This window comes from Amblyomma americanum, chromosome 2 (assembly GCF_052857255.1).
Source record: "Amblyomma americanum isolate KBUSLIRL-KWMA chromosome 2, ASM5285725v1, whole genome shotgun sequence".
Lineage (NCBI taxonomy): Eukaryota > Metazoa > Arthropoda > Arachnida > Ixodida > Ixodidae > Amblyomma > Amblyomma americanum.
This window is the reverse complement of record NC_135498.1, coordinates 206,743,243-206,765,016: the sequence shown is the minus strand read 5'-3', so window position 1 is coordinate 206,765,016 and position 21,774 is coordinate 206,743,243. Positions and strand designations below refer to the sequence as shown.

General features: G+C 48.3%; 2 protein-coding genes across 2 annotated transcripts in view; one reads left to right on the top strand and one right to left on the bottom strand.

The window, feature by feature from the left end:
- Positions 1-9,380, bottom strand: part of LOC144120344 (uncharacterized) — a 28,872-nt gene extending 19,492 nt beyond the window's left edge. The window contains exon 1 of the mRNA XM_077652713.1: positions 9,286-9,380. Coding sequence (XP_077508839.1) covers positions 9,286-9,325 — 40 coding nt within the window. The 5' untranslated portion in view covers positions 9,326-9,380. The remainder of the gene's footprint in view (positions 1-9,285) is intronic.
- The window catches only part of LOC144122116 (uncharacterized), a 183,924-nt gene that overhangs the window by 136,657 nt on the left and 25,493 nt on the right, over positions 1-21,774 (top strand). The gene's annotated exons all lie outside the window — the stretch shown is intronic.

Sequence of the window (21,774 nt, the reverse complement as noted above, 5' to 3'; positions counted from 1 at the left end):
CTCTCCTTCTTTGTGTTCGTCCCTTGCTTCGGCAGTGGATTCGCCAATCTTAAACACTTTCCATTTATTACTCCCTCCGCATTTGAGCCTTGTTCACAAGATATGGGTACCAGGTCATTGCGATGTGACAGCTAATGAAGTTGCGGACTACCTGGCAAAGGCGTCCCTGAATGGCCCCGAGCTTCCTATCGTCCCTGCTACAGCGTACCTCACAGCAGCGAGGTTTCGAAGATAGAATTTGTTAAGAATGACAACTGGCTCTCTTTTAAGGTCTGATGATTTTCTGCAGCTGAAGTATTCGTGGAGCAGGCAATCATGCCATTCACGGCAGCTTGAGGTATCTTTATCGAGGCTACGCTGCCGAATCCCACCCTTCATTTTTTTATTTGTACAGGTCCGGGTTGGCGCCTAATCCCGTCTGCGTATTCTGTGGTGAGCACGAAACCATAGACCATTTTTGTTTTTTTGTCGCCGGCACACCATGATGAGAAGGTGGTTTTAGAGAAACCACTACAACAGCTTGGCCTTTGTTCGAGCAGCCCAGTAATATTGTTGTTCGGATCCACCATACTTGGGTACAGCCCAAGTATGGTGGCTGTACGCAAGTATGGTGGCTGTACAACATTTTGTAATTCGATAAAATCGGCTACCTTGGTAATTTTATTTTTTTCAATATAATTTTATTCATACTATTATCACTATCATTTAACCACTCGGCTATAAACATCAGTCTCGATCTCCTACGTGCGTTATGCATTTCCCGTTTAATTTCGATATTCCATTTAGTTTACTTCTTCCTTCCTCAGCATCCATTTTATTTTCGTCCAGGAATTATTTATCTGAAAAACCCTCTGTGCCCCCCAATTCTTGGCCAATCCCCCTACGTGGGCATGTGCCATTATATGAGGGTAACAACAACAACCTTGGCCAGGGCCGGACGCGGCCGCTGCCGCTACGCTGCTGACTCCGCTTCGGCAGCCTTCAATAAATGTGGCCGCGGTCGCCTTCTTTAGCGACCTCCACATTGTGCTGACCTTTGACAGCTCGAAAGCCTTAATAGCCGGAGCCCCGTCACTGTACCTTCGCGTTCCTGCCTCGTCATGGACCTCCCGCAAGATGAGTGGCGCCCGATCCCGCCCCAGGACCCGTTCCGCGTAAAACTGTGGCCATTCCTTCGGCACAGCACCATTTCCTGGTTCGCGCTAGTGGCAGCCCAGCTGTACGCCAACCGCGTGTCGTCCCAGCATTGGCGGTTGCTCCTCGCGAAGTGGCAGCTGCCCGCCAACGTCGTTGACCGGCTCGACCTTCCGCCAACGGACGGCCACCTGTTCGATTAACTGAAGGCAGCTTTTTTCCGTTTTTACGGCGCTCCAATCCGCCCCCCCCCCCCCCAGCAATCCGCCTCATTGAGGGGCACCGGAAGCCAGTACAGCTACTGAAAGCGCCCATCCGACAGCGGCTCCGGATGAGGTACCACTATCCGAGCGCTCCATCGCCTCGACTGTTTCTTCAACGCCTTCCACGCACCGTTCGTCGGCAACTCCGTCCTTGCCTCCTGCGCAGCCCACTCTGCATACTGTGTGTTCCTCTGTGTGTTCCGTTTTTCATGTGTCTGCCCACGTTGATGCATCCCAAAGATCACGCTGGCCCAAAGATGGATGAATACCAACTGGCTCAGAGGAATGCCATTTTTCACTACCTTTCTTGTTCGCTGGGCGCACTTCGCGCTTCTTCAATCCCCACAACAGCTGTGTGTTCCTTGTTTCATGTGTCTGTTTACGTTGATGTGTCCCAAAGTTCACGCTGGCCCAAAGATAGATGAATACCAACTGGCCCAGAGGAATGCCATTTTTCACTACCTTTCTTGTTCGCTGGGCGCACTTCTTCGCGTTTATTCAATCCCCACAACAGCTGTGTGCTCCGCGTTTCATGTGTCTGTTTACGTTCACGCGTCCCAAAGTTCATGCTGGTCCAATGCTGGATTCATAGCAACTGGCCCAGAGGAATGCCATTTTTCACTACCTTTCTTGTTCGCTGGGCGCACTTCTTCGCGCTTCTTCAATCCCTACAACAGCTGTGTGCTCCGCGTTTCATGTGTCTGTTTACGTTGATGCGTCCCAAAGTTCATGCTGGTCCAATGCTGGATTCATAGCAACTGGCCCAGAGGAATGCCATTTTTTCTCCTAACGGCAAGGTATGCTCTGCAGCAGCATGTGTGTCGCGTTTTTCGGCATCTCCGTCTGCCTCGCCAGTGCTGTTCCAGCCGCAGCCAGCTGTTCCTACCTCGCTCTCGGCACAGCCACAGCCTGCCAGTGACACCCCCAGCCCCTCCAAAGCTGCGCGACGCACTCCTAGTTCCACGACGCAGGTTAAGAAAGCCCACCCGGTATCAGCAGGACCATGCATGGCGATTGTAACTCGCTCTCCTTTTGCCTGCCAAGGAACCAGAACCAGTGCCAGCGCCTGCCCTCAAGTCAAACCTGGCTGCTCATGTGGACCTTTCTTGTTCCCCTCAGGTGTTTGCATCTTCAAAGAAGCCTGACACCCGTGGCTCGGCCGTCGCCAACCGCCAGTTCAATGGGAGCCCACTGGACACGACCTCGTGCCCCAGCCGATTCTGGTCACTGCAGCTTCGTCCGCCGCCGCCTAGCACGGCGCCTAGGCTGACCAGTCCCACGGACGTGCTCCCGGATGCTGTCACGGTACCGAGGCCTCTTCCGATTGCGGCTCCCTCGCCGGCGTCCTCCTTCGTGCCCGGCTCGGCGCCAGTGGCAAGGACATTACTCGTGCGGCCGCCCGTCACGTTCAAACCAATCGCTTTAAGGATAGCTGTGAGCGTGTCCCTGCCGCCCTATGCAGTCCACCACTGCCAATTCCCTGCCTAGAATCCCGCTGCGCCTGCTGCAGCCGCCCTTCTGGGTACCGGGCAGCTCGACCCGGCATCAGCTGCGCCAATCTCGGGACCCCGGACACACCCGGTCCCCTCTGCCGCGCCGCACTTCATGCGCGGGCCGGCAGCTGCGTCACCAGAACTTCTGGCACTGGGGCCACTTAGCAAGTTCTTTCTTCGCCTGCCCCTTTGCGTCTCTCCGCGCCCCCTGAAAGCTCGGCGGCAACGCCACAGCCAGGGTCGCCCGCCAGAGCCTGGTCTTCGGTTCCCGGACACCCTGTACGGGCCTTTTGACTCTTACCGACTACTCGTCTAGGGGGGATCCCTGTAGCGACCCACGCGACCGGCTCTAGCGAAAAGCGGAAGAGGCCGAAGTGTTTCCAGCACGCGATGGTTGGAACGCTCGGGACCTTGGCAGGGGCCGGACGCTGCCGCCGCCGCTCCGCTGCTGACTCCTCGTCGTCAGCCTTCAATAAATATGGCACCCATGGCATGGCCACACACTTATCCCCCGCACGCGCAACGTTCACCGCCTCGATAAGTTCTCTAACTCCCTGATAATTATGGTTACCTTCAATTGTGCATTGATTAAATTCTAGCACGCATGACTTTTTTCTGCGCTGACGTCTACAAGTTTTGTTGCAGTTTCAAAAGTGCAGGCTGAGCTGACCCTGTTTTCCTTCTTTTACTTTGTTATTGTGTTCTCTCGATCTTGTGCTGACCCATATGCCTGTCTGTCCGATATATTCGCGGCCACAAGACATAGGCACGCGATATACAGCACCCTCTTGACAATTGACGAAGCGGTTTTGATGATTAATACCGCAAGGGCTCTCCTTGTTTGCGAATGGCTCGAGCTGCCACTGAAGCCATGTTTACCACTAGCCCCACAACCATCAATCTTGGTTCATAGACTTCCCTGTGATGAAAAATCAGTTGGAAGAATTCTTGACATCCTGCCTGTACGAACTGCCAAGCTCTCAAGCTGTGCTTGAAATGTCGTCGTCTTCGGCACATACCTGCGTTCACGCTTATTATACTACCAGTCTCTCACACTGTAATTTGAAAGCGTGGTCTTCATCATCTTCAATCCGTGCGCGTGGAAGCGTCATCAGACGAGCATGCAGCAAACTGAATGAAATGACGGTAGAATAGAATAAACAGTAAAATTCAGAAGACCCTGTGCTATCGCAGTGTCAACGGGTAATGGAAGTTAAGTCACCTACGAACATTGCGTGTTCTGAGTCTACTCTGTGCTTAGGACTTATAGTAATTGTCTTGGTAAACGCTACTGCATTGTTTTCTAAATATTCTTGTGTATATTAGCTTTTTTTACACAGACACAACAACGCGCTGACTGAACTGAGCACTGCACATAGATAACAATGAAATGTTACAAGTTCAGGGCACATGTATGCATGCAGTGTATGCATCTTTGTCTCACGTATTAGCTCAAACAACACACATACACACGCACATGCATATAAGCATACTGCCTTGAAGGCTTGTCTCTTTATTACTCACTAATATCATCAAGAGTTACCTACAACAAAAAATAACTTGAGTTTTAAAGCTACTGTAACTGACGGTGAGGGACAGGGAGGGCCGATGATGTGAGGATGACGGCGAGAGAGGGCCAACAAAATTTCCGAAGTGAGGACGAGGGTGAGGGAGGGCTGGATAACTTTTCAAATTGAGGGCCAGAGTGAAGGAGGGCCATGAATTCAAAATTGAGGGTGAGAGAGGAAAAGTAAAATGAAGGAATTTGCGCACCTCCGATCTTGAGAGATCGTAAAATACAAATGCCTTAACAGCTCTCGCTGTACTTCGTGCTGCACATCGGTAACCGTCTTGTGTATCTTTTTAAATTTAAAGACAAAAGCGACAGTGAATACCCAACTTCCTAAATTTTCTTGTTTCTTAAGTAAGGATTATGGGAGCAGCTAGCACGAACTAAAATCCAAATTTTTTTAGTTCTTCTGTGTACAATAAATTTGCTTCCAAAACTTTTTGGACCTATAGCCACTGGATATTTAAGGATCCACCAAATCAAGTACAATCAGACACTTGATCACATGTACAATACAGGTGGGACATAAATAATTGTTAAATAGTTAAAGAAAGCGATTAAGTTAAAGGCGGAGACCTCCGGCTAACCGACACTTCCGGCGGACCATGAGCCATTAAAGCCTGTCGCCTTAAAAAGGTTTGTGCTTTATTGGGTTTAACGTCCCAAAGCGACTCAGGTTTGACGGACGCCGTAATTGAAGGCTCAGGATGACTTCGACCACCTGGAGTTATTTACCTACTTAGGGCAGTACACGGAACTCTAGCATTTCGCCTCCATCGAAATGCGATCGACCTGACACATGGAAAAACTTCCCGTAGAGAATGCATGTACTGAAAGAAATTGCTTGCCGTAGGAAAAAACCTTGAAGCATAATTTAATTGGAGTGAACTGTATTTCTTATTTAAGCACATATGAAAGAGCTGTCATTCTGGACATACGTAAAGGGTGGACAGTAGATTAAAATTTCCTAGTGTTTGATTTCTGGCAGTTCGTGATGTGTGACAGAGGGATTTAAGGAAGTGGCGGTCGTATCTTACGGTGGTATTTTTTGATAGTCGCTGCTTCTCGGAGGCCCAATGAGGCGTAGAATGATGGTTTTGATTGAGTGAGCCTGCTTATAATTCGTTATAATTCCTAATTATCATTTCTGTGATTCTCGGATTGCCTCATAACTCTTGTACGTTCAAATCCTTGATCCTGGACAGCATGAGTGGTGGCTGTTGAAAAAGCAGAAGAATCAAAAACGCAATACATTCGTGTCAAAGAAGTCACATGCTTGTAGTAGTTTATAGCACTCTAATGCCTGATGCGCCCTCACTGCTAACAAATGAAATAACTGACGCGGTTGCCTATCAAAGGCTGCGCCAAGATATTGAAATGTGGTGTTTATTCTAGTAAGCACTTGTCAGTGATTCCTACACAGTTAATATCGATTTCTTTACAACATATATAGTTAAACATAGTGTATTTAGTTTTTTAGCAACATATGATTTCACAATCTCCTTGTTTACTATGAGTGTGCAATTTAATATATTTAGTTGCCTTAATACCACAGAATATATCACAATTTAAGCTTTGGCAATCACGCGCGGAACGGCTAACCGTTATCGGCATCTTTACTGATTTGAACTTCCCTACAAAGGGCGCGTCGGCTGACTGTAAAGCTTCCACGCCAAATGCTTCCAAACACCTGCCATCCATTTGTTCTTCCTTGTCTCTTGTTCAAATCCTGGTACCCAGAAAAAATGCAATCGTTTATACCCGAAATTACGCGCACGAAGTTCTGGGGCCTGCATGTCACTTATCTCTTCGTGCACTACAGATGTACAGGCGCGCACAGAACTAAACGGAGCGCGCCGCACAAGTAGGAACTAGTGTTCCTATATATGCTCCCTGCGGAAGCATATACAGGAACACTTGTAGGAACTGCGTGTCAGCGCCGCCTAGCCGAACCAGACGAAAGCTCGAAATCGCCACGCGCATTTGCAGGCCCGCTTCCGGCGCGACTCTCTCAATGCTCCGCTTGCCTCGCATTCGTCCGGCGTCTATGTGGTGCTGATGATGATCATGATCTGATGGTCGCTCTCTGTGTAGCTAGTGAGCATTTCGGAATACACAGACCGCTGTCTTGATATGGCAGATTGCGCGGGGACGGCTCTACCATTAAGCCGCTTCGTGTGAGACAGCTGGAGGCGCGTTTGCGCCGCAATAACCCGCGTGTTCCGAACTTTTGCTGCCGCTGGGACTCTTCTGCGTCTCGCTCGCAACCAAACACGCTCGAAAAACTCGTCGTACTGCCGCTCTTTTGTGTTAATTTTCTACGGTTATCATTGATGATTCGCCGGTGCCGACGCAGCACTAGTGCATGCACCCTGCCTGTCTTCCCCGAATCAAACTCTCCCTATACTGGATCCTGCTCTTATCGCCACCGAGACAGTGCGCTGCGTACCACGCTGTGATGTGCAGAGCAGAGCTCATGGTTTCCGCCTTGCATGCACCTTTGGATCTTAGGATGACTACAAGCACACGCTGTCTCACCCACGTGAATGCCGCGGCAGCAGTGCGTCAGTGTTGCGAGCCCCGCGTGCGAAATTCGGCATATAATTACCCGTGTGCGCCCACTAATCAGATAATGGGTAACGGCGGACACCGGCAAGCGATCCTAACTCTTTTGTGCGAGCTGCATTACTTCACTGCTACCGGTATACATATCGACATTGGTCTGTATGACAATATAGGCGTGGCAACTCAGCAGCTGCATCCAGCACATTTGTAAGCAGTCGCTATCCTTGCGACGCTGGATCGCGCTGCAAGAAGCGCCAAGAGCGGTGGCTTCGTCTTATTTTAAGATTACCTCCTAGGCGAGGTTCCAATGCAGGAGCACTGTGGTGCAGTACAGACACACAGGGCGCATGCTTTGCCGCTCTGTCGGTTCATCGTAGGTGCAAGCCGAAAATGAACGGTAACTGTATTAAAAGAACCCGAAACTGCGGTAATGGATCGAGTGTTTTTGAGTTTATTTGGTCTATAGCGAGACGGAAATGAATCCCAGAGGCAACTAAAGATCGAAGGACGCGCGCTATTTGCGATGGAAACGCGCTTACAGCTATCTCAGATGAAACGGCATAATAGTGGTGTCGCCCCCGCGGGATTTGCGGCATAAAGGCAGTGGTCTGTGCGTTCCGAAATGCCCACTCCCTACAGAGGGCGCAACCATCCGACCGCTATCATCATCAGCGCGTCCCTGACGCTGGCCGAATGCGAGGCAAGCGGAGCAAGGAGAGGGTAGCGCAGGTAGAGGGCCTGCATATGCGCGTCGCGATTTTTAGCTTACGTCTTCTTTGGCTAGGCGGCGCTGACGCGCAGTTCTTTCTAGTGTTCCTGTATATACAGGAACACTAGTTCTTTCTTGTGCGGCGCGCTCCGTTTACTTCTGTCCGCGCCTTTACGCCTCACCATGCCGGAAAGGAGAAAACCTTCCACTTATCTGTGCTTTTTGTGCGTTATTTCTGTTTGGCTTTCAATTTGACTTTTTGTTCAATCTGTGGGGCGTGTTTTTCTGACTTTCCTCTAATATCCTTTGTAACTTTTGATGCAAGTCTGACCTTTTGTTCTTTCGAAAATTTTGAGCGTTCATCAAGGCTTACTTGCAATTTCCAACTATCGTCCAGCGTCAGGGATTCGAGATTTGGCGTACTTTTGTTGATCGAAAATTGTTGATCGAATTGCTGGTAAGTTGAATTTTACTGCAGAGTGTTAATACATCTTGCTCAGTGTTACCCCCCGCCCCCGTCCACCTTTAACGTGGATGAATTGAAAAATTTTACATTCGTCCGAACAATTGTGCGGACTAGTCCATGATAGACTGCCATCAACCCATGGCTGACGGCGACCTGGGTGGCCCACTCCACGGCCCTGGTCTGGACGACTGGGTCTGAGCTGGACAACACGGCCTCCCACTGCTCGCGAGAAGGACCACACATAATATCCGTCGGTGGCGGCGCTATGCTACAGCTCTATAATATGTGGTCATAGGCTGCCAGTTCCTGACACCCTTTTCATTCCGGCTGAACGTCCAGGTAGATTTTGTTTAACACGTATGGGTTACAGAAAGATCTCGTCTGCATTTTTCGCCAGGTGATTCTCTCCACTAGATGGAGCCTAATTAGGTAAATAGATAAAAAGTTTGGCTGAAAGGCGGTAGTCGCTCACGGCCAAAAAGCACTCTAATGATTCGTCACCCCATGGAAACAGGCGCGATTATGGCTACGATTATTAGGAAAGGTCTTTTTAAAGGCCAATATTGGCTTGATTGAGGCGCCCACTCAAGGTCGCAAAAATGTGCAGGATGTTGCGTGTCTTCCGAAACCGCAAGACGGAAACATTGGCCAAAGGACGATTTGCAGATCTGTTCTTGCTTGCAAGCCAGGCTCTGCTTTTTCCCAAAACAGAAGGAACGCACCCTTTTACGTCGGAACCGTGGTCCCGTGTGCGTCCCCCTTAGCAACATGCAATGAGAACATCATGTCTTGTTATTTTCACTCCCAATGTAGCGCATTCGTTTCAAATGTTTTCTGCTCGCGCAGTTTAGTTGCCTACAAACTTGTCACATATCCCCTATTAGGTTTTTTCCACCGTACCGTATACAAACCCAATCTAGAGTGGACACAGCAAACTATTCATATTCCATGAATTATTAATAGCTTTTCCCTTAGTTCTCTTTAACAGACTAGAAGACGCATTAGAAGTACTGCGCGGAGAGAGTTTAAAAACCACAAAGAGTGCATAGTCAGGCTAGTGCCGTGACGCAAGAATAAGCGCTTACCTATTAAGATGACCGCGAGTGGAAGAAGATAGCGCGACATGTCTGTAGGCTGGTAGCAAACACCCGGGATGTAGCGCACTCTGCGGAGCAGAGAACCGGCGAGGAGCACCGGGCACTGCGCCTATTTATGCGCAGTCTGCATCCCGAAGGTGCGCAACTTCCTCGGGCCGTTCCGGAGGCGGGATGCATGCCGCGAAGGAAACCGCGTGTCCGCCACAAGCGCCGTCGCAAACAGTGTCGACCACGGGGAAGTCGGAAGCCGGTAAGCGCTGCTTTGCAATCTGGCCCCGTGCAGGGTTTCCTCTCCCCAAACAACGTATGAAGGATGGTCCGATTGCAGCCACTGCGACCTCCGCGCACCTCCGGCTAGAAGGGCTCTCTGACACGTGCGCTGCGGCGGCTGTTGATCAGCCCGAAAGCTACGTCACTCGAAAGAAACGCAGCCTCTCAGGGAGACGTGAGTAGTGACAGCAGGCGTAATCTCCAACGCGTGTCACTAATTCTTTCACACCTAACCATTCTGGACAAAAGCATTTTTGCGCAGGAAAAAGTATGGGAACGCAATTATTCTTAAAGTGTAAGATTTCAGTATAACAATCAATATATTCGCCAACAATCTGACACTAGTCTTGATATTTTTTTGCTAATACCGTTTTTGCTGTCGTCAAAAGCGTTCCTCATTGGTTGTTAATTCAACCTTAACTGCTCGATGCGATCGATGGAAACACTTGAAAATAAAGATTTTGTTACACATTAGAAGAATGGACCATTAGCTTCATTGTTTTCATAAAAGTATCATAGAATTTTTCAAAATTCTAGATGTTTGTCCAAGAATATTGGGCATATACTCCTTGTGCTTTTGCTCTCGATTAGCACTTTATGATCCAAGCAAGGTTTGGAGTAATCTGGAATGACATACGGGATATGGCTTGATATACGGGGCGTTCAGAATGGTATGTTGTGAATATTTAATAGATACGCGAGAAGCCATTCACGAAAATTACTTGCTTAATACATTTCTTCGCGTTACTTCGTGACTTTGATGCGGACAAATTTCCTTATGGCCCGCAGTGTCTAAATATTCAAATGTCCTCTCAAAAGTTGTAATCACATCGCTTTTTAGTGCGCAAGCTTCACGAGGTCTAACAGGCTCATCGAGTTTTTGCGAAGCTTGACCTTCAGTGCAAGGAACGCTGGCAGCGCAATAAAGAAATCGACAAACGCAAGCTCTGATTGCTAGCAACCAAAATGATTTATTTCTTTGCGCAGCATATGCCGGCAAGAAAAGGAGAAACATCACACGATCGCAGGGATAAAGCATTCGCCGCAGTCAAATAGTTGGAAGTAGCTATTTAGGCGCCAAAGTAGAGCGAACCTTTCTTCAGCAGTGCGATGGAATGTGTGCTTACTCAAGTCTCTGACCTCGTGTGAATGATACAGGAATAATAGATTTCCCTGGCTGTTATTTCTTTGTATCTTGTCCAAACCTTCGTCTGAAGCAGCTTGTGCTTGCAGCCTTCACATCTTGCAGTGAGCTGCAGGATTGCTGCAAGTCCCATTCTGCAAAGAACTGGCATGTTCGCGCAGCCGGTCGCTCAGGCACCGTTTTGTCTGAACGGCTTACGTGGGACCACATTTCAACGGTATCTGCTCGACGGCGCCCTCTGGCGCTGCACAGAGTGAATGTAGTGTTTTTGATGCACGACTGGCCCTAGGCTTCTTACAGTTCACTTTTCGACAAAAATAGCTAAACTTGCTTGAAGAAGAAAATATCGATCGTAATGACTGCGAGGTTTGTAGCCTTATTTAGCCGATGCGACAGCGATTGCCCATAAATAATTATAGCGTATTACCGTAAATCGACAGTACATTCAGTTGATCAGTACAGCATTCTAGGACATGGAAATCAAAGGATATAAAGACAGATTAGGGAAGCATATGCAATCTTCGAAGAGATATTGAAAAGTGTGTTAGTGACGCTTCTATTGCGTCAACATAAACACTGATAAACATAATCAAAAAGAGATAGTTTTGGGGTGTCACATGTATCTTCAAGATGAAATTATTATACATATCACACAGTAAAAAAATGTATAAATACAAGTGTTACATGTGTTTGAAACAGCTGTGAGTTCGCGCTGGCACGTACATATTTGCTTTTTTTTTGTCGTGTCGTTTGGTGTCCTTGGTAGTAGCATGCAATATTCAATGAAGCAAAGCCAACTGGCCCCTGCTTTTGGCTTGCTTGCATGCCTGACCTGAGTCAGACGAAGGTATTGACGAGAAGAATTAAAAGCGTAAGGACGGGACAATGTAAAAGGAGACACACGCCAGCGCTACTAACGATTGAAAAAATTTTATTGGGGCAAGAGCAATATATACCCATGGGCAACGCCCACTGCATGAAAACATAAAAAAATAAAAACAGTAGCAAGGCTTTGCGCATGTTCAGCCACCGAGGAATCTAATCTCTTTTCTTTTCAGCATTAAAGAAGCGCGCTGACAGGGGTTTTCCCTCTGCAATGAATAAGATAGGCTTCATACATTTCGCGCACGCGCTGATGCTGGTATTTTCTTAGAACCGTGCTTTTGCAAATTGGCCGTGCACTTGCATAAGGTCACGTGGTAAGGTAAGTTTTTTCTGGCGTCTTCTTTTAAGTCGTTATGCTCCCGTAGCCTATAGTTAAGGCAACGTCCCGTCTGCCCAAAGATGACACACATGATAGTGGTATCTCATACGCGACTTCCTTTTTGCATCTTGGTGAAAAAACAGCGCACAAGCAGACACAGACAGAAAGAAGGGGACAAGCGCTTGTCCCCTTCTTTCTGTCTGTGTCTGCTTGTGCGCTGTTTTTTCACCAAGATGCAAAACCAACTAGCCCATTCAGCTGCTTTACTGACAATGAATCCTTTTTGCAGTCAGCGAACTTCTTGTCATGTTACTTTTCGCATAGTTTTGACGATGGGCGATCCTTGTTTACTAACTTGCAAAGCTTTTCCAGCCTGTTGGGTATTGAGAAGATACAAAATAGAACAGCCAGGGATACCTACAAGGCCTACATCATCCACACGAGGCATAGACTAGCGTCAGCACACATTCAGTCGCGCTGCTGAAGAAAGTTATTCTGTGTTGAAATTTAAGTATCTACTTCAAACTATTTGGTTGCTGCGATTGTTTTGTCCCTGTGAACCGGTGATATTTTTCTTTTCTTGTCGGTATATATTGAGCAAGCAAATAAACTGTTTCTGTTGGTAGTAGCCAGCGCTTGTGTTTGTTCATTTTTTTGCACCAGCGTCGTCCCTTGAAGCCATGCATCAACCAGCTCGTATGACTAGTAAGTCAGGCGAAACCTAGCACAATAACAGCCCTCGCAGGAACAGAATAAATATTGCCGAGACTCGATTTTAAGCCCGTGATAGCGCGAACAGATTAGCTTCGCTGGCCACTGCACGAGGGCACTGCGCTATAGCCGCTGCCGGTCACGCCAGGTTTTAAACTGCAACACACTAGGAAGGAAGGAAGGAAGGAAGGAAGGAAGGAAGGAAGGAAGGAAGGAAGGAAGGAAGGTAGGAAGGAAGGAAGGAAGGAAGGAAGGAAGGAAGGAAGGAAGGAAGGAAGGAAGGAAGGAAGGAAGGAAGGAAGGAAGGAAGGAAGGAAGGAAGGAAGGAAGGAAGGAAGGAAGGAAGGAAGGAAGGAAGGAAGGAAGGAAGGCCTCAGACGTTGCTGGCACATACCCACTACGGGGGAGTGGCCAAGACACAGGCGGTTAATTACTGGATACAGGAAAGTTTTGACGGGAAAAGCAGTGTCAATAGTATGTAGTCTGATAGATTGGAAGAGGGAAGGAAAGGGGTCCAGTTAAATTGGAGATCGAAGACGGGAAAAATGCTTAATGTGCATAATGAGCGGGAAAAAGAAATTAGTATTGGAGTCGCTGCGTTTCTTGAAGAAAATTTTGCACAGTAGAGCGCACACTCCTGTCGCTTCGTCCAAGCAAAGAAGCGCCAATGGAAAGAACAACCGCGGAAGACACAAGCAAGCCCAGTTGATGAAATGGAATTTGCAAAAGACGCTTCCTCAAATGAGAAAAGCGGCGGCAGAACAGCAGGAAGTGATCTATTGTCTCAGGGTCGGCACAAAAAGGGCACAGTGGGGTAGCTGCCAGGCAAGATCTGTGAAGGTAGAAATTTAGAAGGGGAACCCGGCAACGCAAGCGCGTGAAAGAGACCTCTAGTCTGCGTGAGCGCCAGTCTTTGCTACTCCAAGGACGCAGAAGATGCTGATATTCGGGAGATGATGTAAGAGCCGAGGCAGCAAATTCCTGAAATATTGTGTAGCTGCGAAACCTCACCGCAGCTGTATATGCACACGATGGTAGGACAGCAACAATTGGGCCGCTGAGAGAGGCTCTTGCTAAGGAATCTGCAACCTCATTTAAGTGAAAGCCTATGTGACCTGGTACCCAAAGCAACCTTACCGAATTTAGATAGAGCGGAATCAGGAACTTAAAGAGGCATAATGGCCGAGAGTCAGTGGGTGAGGATAAGGAAGAGCAAATGGACAGAGAGTCTGTCATAACCAGGACCAGGGAAACGGTAGATTCTAATTTTCGTAAGGCTAAGATTACCGCTAATAATTCAGCCAGAAAAATTGGAGTGAAGTCAGGAAGACGGAGAGAAAAAGACCAATCCAGTGAAGGTGAAAAAATTCCCACACCTGCCTTTTCGCGATCCTGCGAGGCATCGGTAGCAATAAGAACATGAGAGGGAAAGGACCTTAGGTGGTCCTGCAATAGACCCTGAAGAAGCGGGAAGGGCTGCAGCTTTGCATTCGATGGGAAAATGTCATCGAATTCAATCTGGACAGATGAGGAGTTGTTATTAATTTGGCAGACATCTGCGAAATGAATATTTATGCGATCAAAGAAGGACTGCACGTAACATATCTGCGGGGTATGAAATCGAGACCAGGCAGCACTAAAAAAGGCGGAAGGTTGACTGAGAAATATTGACAGGAGGATTGGAAGTAGAAGAAGAAAGAGATCGCAGCCTCTAGAAGTAGACGACGCTGACCCTGAGATCCTGACGTTCGTCGGCGACGTTCGATCTAACCCTTGCGCCGTCCTGTTGATCGCTGCCCCGACGGCTCTGCTCTGCTGGGAACGATCGGCTAGGTTTCGGGTGGCTGATTGTGGCATTTTCTCTCTGCGTCTTTGCGCGGTAAGGCAGTAACCCCGGACTATGTCCACCCAGTCTCCCGGCAAGGGGAGTTCCCTCTGGTCGGCTTCTCTGTCAACTGATGTCCTACCGTTGGAAGCTTTTTTGCGCAGTGGTGTCGGCAGTATCCCTGTCGCGCTGGTGCCTAAGGATGGTGGTGCTATCAGGATGAACAACCCTGGTGCTGTTCGGGCTGCTCTCCAGTCGACGACTTCTCTTTATGAGTCCATCTCAGAGGTTCGCCAGTTTGGACGCGGTGGGATTCTGTGCAGATCGCCAGACCTTGCCTGTGTAAGAGATTTACTAAACTCCTCATCCTTTGCCTCCCTTCGGGTAAGTTCTTTCATCCCTTCTCATCTGGCATGCACGAAGGGTATTGTACGAGGTGTAGACTCTTCCCTATCTCCGGCAGAGACTCTTGAGCTTCTGTCGGCTGCAGGTGTTGTTGCTGTGCACCGCTGTAGCCGGGATGTAAACAACGTGCGGATGCCCACTGAATCAGTGATTGCTACCTTTGCCGGCACTTCCTGCCCCTCTGAAATCAAGGCATGGCCTCTAATTTTTCGGGTCGACCCATTATCATGAAGGCCTCTGCAGTGTAACAACTGCTGGCGTTATGGACATAGCGCTGGCGGTTGCAAATCCAACTTGAGGTGTTGCATCTGTGGGGATGGTCATACAACAAGCACCTGCACTGAGAAGAATGAGAAGTGTTGCCTTTGCGGTGGTGCGCACTCTGCAAACTACTCAAATTGTCCCTCTCGAGCTCAGGAAATTCAAATTCTGGAAATAATTGACAGGAAACGCTGTTCGCGCCGTGACGCTATTTCAGAGGTCAAAGAACGTGCACGCGGTTATGCCGGTGTGACCGCTCGGCAAGGTGTCATGCTAGACTCAACGCTGTCCCAGGCAATTGCGGCTGCTGTGGAGGCTTCGATGTCTAAAATGGTAGAAAAGATTGTCGCAAGTGTGTCGGAGTGCTTTACAAATGTTCTAGCGGCTCAGATTACACATGCCGTGCAGGCTAGTTTGGCACCTCTTTCGACAACAATTCCCTCTTCTCTTATCCGGTCTCAAATTCCAGTAGTATCACAACCCCAGGAACAAACTTCTGTCACTTCCGCTGTACCTACCTCGGGTACTTCGAGGGATGTTGATATAATGTATGATTCCGAGATGGTGGAGCCTGATGCGCGGCTTCTTAAGCGCAGTGGGTCCCCCATGTCTCATTCGTTGTCTTCTCAGGGCACCCAGCCCAAGTCAAAGAAGAAGCAGCTTGGCACTAAACCCAAGGATACCATTTTGGAGCAGGCAGTTGCTGCTGCTAGACTTCCGCAACCATAGCGTCGTTGCGAGTTCTGCAGTGGAACTGTCGCTCTATTCTTTCCGCTTCCACAGATTTACACTGCCTTTCTACTCAGCTTAATCCGGATGTCATTATTCTGCAAGAAACGTGGCTTTCAGCCGACAAACATTTTCATATCAAAAATTACCGGTCATTTCGCCTAGACCGCCAGTCAAGAGGCGGGGGTTTACTAACTTTAGTCTCTTCAAAATTTTGCCACAGGGCTGTGGTATCTTTTCAACAAATGTCTCCTGACTGTGAGATTTTGGCAATAGACTTTGTCCTTCCTGGGTGCTCTCAATTTTCAATAGCAAATTGTTATTTCCCCAATGGAGTTCAGGATGTTAGACCTCTGGATTTTTTACTCGTAAACTGTAAAAACCCAGTTCTCGTGGCTGGGGACTTCAATTCTCACCATGTGTCTTGGGGTTTTAGGACTAATTCGTGCGGCAAGCGCCTTTGGGACTGGGTTTCTGATCACAACCTGATGTGCTTAAATTCAGGATCGGCCACTTATCTTCGCTCACACACTCAATCTGTTTTAGATCTCACGTTCATTAGTCCTGGAATTGGCGTAACGAATTGGTCGACAGTTGATAGCGGCACTTCAAGTGATCATATACCTATTCATTTTGATATCATATGTCGTGTTACTCTGGCGTCTTCTCAGTTGCGGTCACATGTAAATTATGACAGATTTCAGACGGCGTTGCGCTCTGCCCTTGCTCCAGTGTCTAACATCGCCGAGGTCCACCAGTCAGCAAGCATATGTCTGGCTATTGAGGAAAGCCGTAAAAAGTCGGAGTTCCTGGTGAGGCCAATAAAAGGGAATTCTTCTAACTGGTGGAATGCGGACTGTACAAGAGATTACAGGCGGAGGAAGGCAGCATGGAAAAAGCTTCTTCATAACCAATGTCCGAATAACTGGAGTGATTATAAATTTATTGCAGCCACCTTTAAACGCACAGTTTCTCGCGCAAAGGAAAATTATGACTCAGAACACTTCGATTATCTTTCAAAGGCGGGAAACCGACGTGCACTATTCGGTTTTCTACGGTCTAGGAAACAGCTCATGTCCTCTCATAATGTTCAGTCATTAGTTATGTCACCTGTAGAAGCTATCCAGGCGGTTGAATTAATAGCCACAGGCCTGCAAAAGCGGTTCTCGTCTTTACTACCTATGCGACCATTGTTGTTTGCACCAGTTGTACCAAATGATAATGCCTCACAAGTAAATCTATCAGAGCTTTCACAAGTTGTCCAGAGATTGCCAGCTGCTGCTCCTGGCCCTGATGGTGTTACCACAAAGATGCTCAAGATTCTATTTGAAGAGTCTCCCAACTCCTTATTGCACCTAATAAACTACTCTCTCAAACACGCTTGGATACCTTCTGAGTGGAAGCTGTCCAAGGTGATTCCTTTACTTAAAAATCAGGGTGGAGGCTATGAATTGGATAATATTAGGCCAATTTCTTTAACATCAAACGTGGTAAAGTTGATAGAAAGGTTGTTACTAATTCGGGTGTCAGCCATTGTGGACCGCAAAAGTATACTCAGCCCGTGCCAACTCGGTTTCCGGCCACGGTGTTCGATATGGAATGTACATGCTGATCTTGAGAGCAGAATTCTCCTTGCTCGTCGTCAACGCCTGGTCGCGGCTTTGGTTACGTTAGATGTCGCCAAAGCTTACGACAGTGTAGAACACTCCATCCTGATACATAGGCTACAGTCTCTTCAATTTCCAGATTATATAGTGGCATGGATATCTGCATTTCTTCATAACAGGGAATTCTTTTGCATCCATAATGGTGTTCATTCAGAGAGGTATAGACAAACGCGAGGTGTACCGCAAGGAGCTGTTCTTTCTCCTGTGCTCTTTAATATTCTGTTAAGCTCAATTCCTCTCCACCGCCATGTACGCACTTACGTCTATGCGGACGACATTGCGTTTTTCGCTGCTGCGCCGGATATACATTCTCTGTATGGTCTGTTGCAGTCATATTTGAATACACTTGAGCACTGGTTGAGCGGATTACACCTGAAGTTAAATGTTGGCAAGTGCGCTACTCTTGTTTTCCCTCTATTCACTCCTGTAGTGGTCTCTCTCACTTGCCAGTTAAAAATAATACCGCAGGTTCAATCCCTAAAATACCTAGGGGTCATTTATGACAACAAACTCACCTGGCGACCTCACATTGACCATGTCGCGGCGAAAGGGGCTCGTGCCGTGGGCATGTTACGGAGATTATGTCATCACCGGTACGGCATGCGCAGAGATGCGCTATTAATGGTCTACATAATGTATGTCAGGCCAATTTTAGAATTTGGATCAGTGTTGTTTTCAGGCTCGGCTACATATAAACTTCGCCCTCTCGTCCTTTTAGAGAGGGAAGCACTTCGCATGTGCCTCGGCCTTCCAAAATGTGTGGCTATCAATGTGTTGTACCTTGAAGCCCGCATTCCGTCTCTCTTATCACGCCTTCAATTTTTAACTGTGCAAACTTACCTCAGGATCTATGAATCCCATTTCCACCGTTCCCAAAGCATTTTCTGTTCTCAGCCGACCTCCTTTTTTGGTGTCCCCTGGTCTCGTTTCAATTCCCCTCAGGTAGTGTTTGTGCAAAGATTACTTCAGCCTTTAGATGTAAACATTTATGATATCCTTCCTGCGCTTCGGAATGGGCCCACTATCCACATTGTTTTCGACGACATATTCCCAAAAAATGCAAAACTTTTGCCACCGAGTATTCTAAATGGCCTTCTAGAAGATCATCTGAGGACCCTACCAACCGATATAGCAATAGCCACTGATGCATCGCAATGCAATGAAAAAGCAGGTGTGGGAATATTTTGCTCCCATTTATACTGGTCCTTTTCTCTGCGCCTTCCAGATTTCACCCCTATTTTTCAAGCAGAGTTTCTAGCAGTTGTACTTGCTCTACGCAAGCTAGACCCCTCTATTACAGCAGTTGCAGTAATTACTGATTCTTTATCTTTGTGTTCGTCACTCGCTGCACAGGTTGACGGTCCCATTTTATCAACTTTCTTATCCCTACTTCCTCCGCATTTGAGCCTTGTTCATTTAGTATGGGTTCCCGGCCACAGCAGTGTGACAGTAAATGAGATTGCTGATAATCTCGCAAAGGCTTCCCTCAGCGGCCCCGTGTTGCCAATCATCCCGGCTACAGCCTACATTACAGCATCTAGATTTCGGCGACGTGCGTTTTTAAGCACGCAGAACACATCACTTTTAACATCGGCGGATTATGAGCACCTTAAATATTATTGGAACAGGAAAATTTGTTGCTCTCGGCAGCTTGAAGTATCACTGACGAGGCTACGCTGCCGCATCCCCCCTCTAAATTTCTATTTACACAAGTCGGGTTTGGCGCTCTCTCCCCTTTGTGCATTTTGCCGTGAGCCTGAATCCATTGAACATTTTTGGCTGTATTGTCGCCGATTCAACTCACTGAGAAAAAGGTTGCTGGAGGAGCCCTTGCAGCATCTTGGCCTTAGTTTGAGCAGCCCGCTCTTGCTATCATTTGGCGCCACCACATTTGTGTTCAGCCACAGATCTGTTTGCACCGCTGTTCAAAATTTCCTGATAGAATCTAATCGACTGCCTTGCTAAGTGTTTCAACCTTTTCTTTTCTATCAATTATTACATTTTGACTAAATCATTATTATTTAATCACTCTCTTTATTATTATTCATAAAATTTTAAAATCAAAACACTCATCCCTTTTCTGTTCTTGACGAAAAATTCACCGGTGTTATGCTCCCACGTGCTTTTCCTTTTTGTTAACTGAGTTCAGTTGAATAGCCACCCGATTCTTGGCCGATCCCCCAGTGTGGGTATGTGCCATTTTTTGATAGGCTAACAACAACAGACGACGCTGAAGTGTAGGTCCGTTTCTCTGGTGCCCTCGTTCAGCCGCTGCAGTTCCTTTTCAGTGTAACAACTGTTACACATCTGGTGGAGCAGTGCTGGGTACGCTTCCCGACCTGCGTACGCCTACGTGATAAAGACGGCACTCACACCGGTCCATCAGCGCCCAAGCCGCCGCCTCCGCGGTGAGACACCTGAGTTCGGGCCTCTTGACAACCCGACGAGGAAGACGCAGCCTCGACCGACGGTCCCACCGGAAATGGCCACAGACAGTAGGTTCCCGGCGCCCATCCTCTACCACACGCCACGAACACCGCCATCTTTTCACGGCGCTTTACTTGATACTGGGGCTGAATATTCCGTGATGAGCCACACCCTCGCCCAGGAATTGAGCAAAGTTTTGACACCATGGTTGGGCCCTAGCATTCGCACGGCTGGGGGTCACCTCATTAGCCCGGCCGGAAGGTGCGCAGCCCGAGTCGGCATCCGCGGTTTCGTCTACGTGGGTGAATTCGTCGTGTTGAGCGAGTGTTCGAGAGATTTGATCCTGGGCCTCGACTTTCTACAGGCAAACGGTGCTGTGATCGATCTACACGAGGCGCGAGTCACATTTTCGACGAAGCAAGCCGCAGCGCACAGTAACATAGAAGGGCCAGGAGTCAACGCTCTGCGTATAGTCGAAGACGACGTAATGCTGCCACCACGGTCCAGTGTGCTGGTGTTAGTGAGGAACGACTCGTTTCACGACTACGAAGGTATTGCGGAGAGTCACCCTTCGCTGTTGCTTGAGATCGGGTGTGGCTATCGCGCGCGGTCTTGTTGAACTGAATGACGGCTGTGCGACAGTTTTTCTGACGAATTTCACGAACGAAATTCAGCACCTCGCCAAGGGAACGGCCGTCGCCTTCCTCGACGACGTGGATAGGTTGCCGAATCTATGCCCCGTGCAGGTGAATCTTCACGACGATGCCGCACCAAGTAACGCCCTTCAGAAGGTTAAAATCAACCCGGAATTGTCACCTCATCAGAAGAACCTTCTGTCGTCGCTGCTACTTGATTTTAAGATTGCTTCGCGGCGAGCTTCAAGGTCGGACGTACTCCGGTAGCCAAGCATCGCATTGTCACCGATTCGGCCACGCAACCAGTTTGTCAGCGTCCATACCGCGTTTCGCCTAAAGAGCGCGAAGCTATTAGGACGCAAGTCGATGAAATGCTTGCAGACGACGTTATACAGCCGTCAACAAGTCCGTGGGCGTCGCCGGTGGTCCTGGTGAAAAAGAAAGACAACACGTTGCGATTCTGTGTTGCTTACAGGAAACTGAATAATGTTACCAAAAAGGACGTATACCCACTCCCGAGGATCGATGATGCCCTTGACCGACTCCGGGACGCCAGGTTCTTCTCTTCCTTAGATCTGAAAAGCGGATATTGGCAGATCGAGGTGGACGAGCGAGACCGCGAGAAAACGGCTTTCGTGACACCCGACGGTCTGTACGAATTTAAGGTGCTCCCGTTTGGACTTTGCTCCGCTCCGGCCACATTTCAACTCATGATGGACACTGTTTTAGCTGATTTGAAGTGGTAGACGTGTCTTGTGTACCTGGACGACGTGGTCATCTTTTCGTCTAGCTTCGAACAACACTTGCAGTGATTGCGCATTGTCCTTCAAGCTCTTCAGTCTGCACAACTAACGATCAAGCCAGAGAAATGCCATTTCGCCTTCGAGGAGCTCCGTTTCTTAGGACATGTCAGCGCACAAGGTGTTCTTCCAGACCCCGACAAAACTTCCGCCGTCTCCAGTTTCCCACGCCCAACCGACAAGAAGGCCCTCCGACGTTTTTTGGGCCTCTGCTCGTATTACCGCCGCTTTCTTAAAGATTTTTCTCGCCTAGCTCAGCCATTGACTGCCTTGACTCGAGATGACACACCCTTCGTATGCGGAAGTGCCCAAGACGCAGCCTTCGAGGAACTCCGCTGCCACCTTCAAAGTCCACCAATACTAGCTCATTTTAACGAGAATGCAGAGACTGATGTCCAC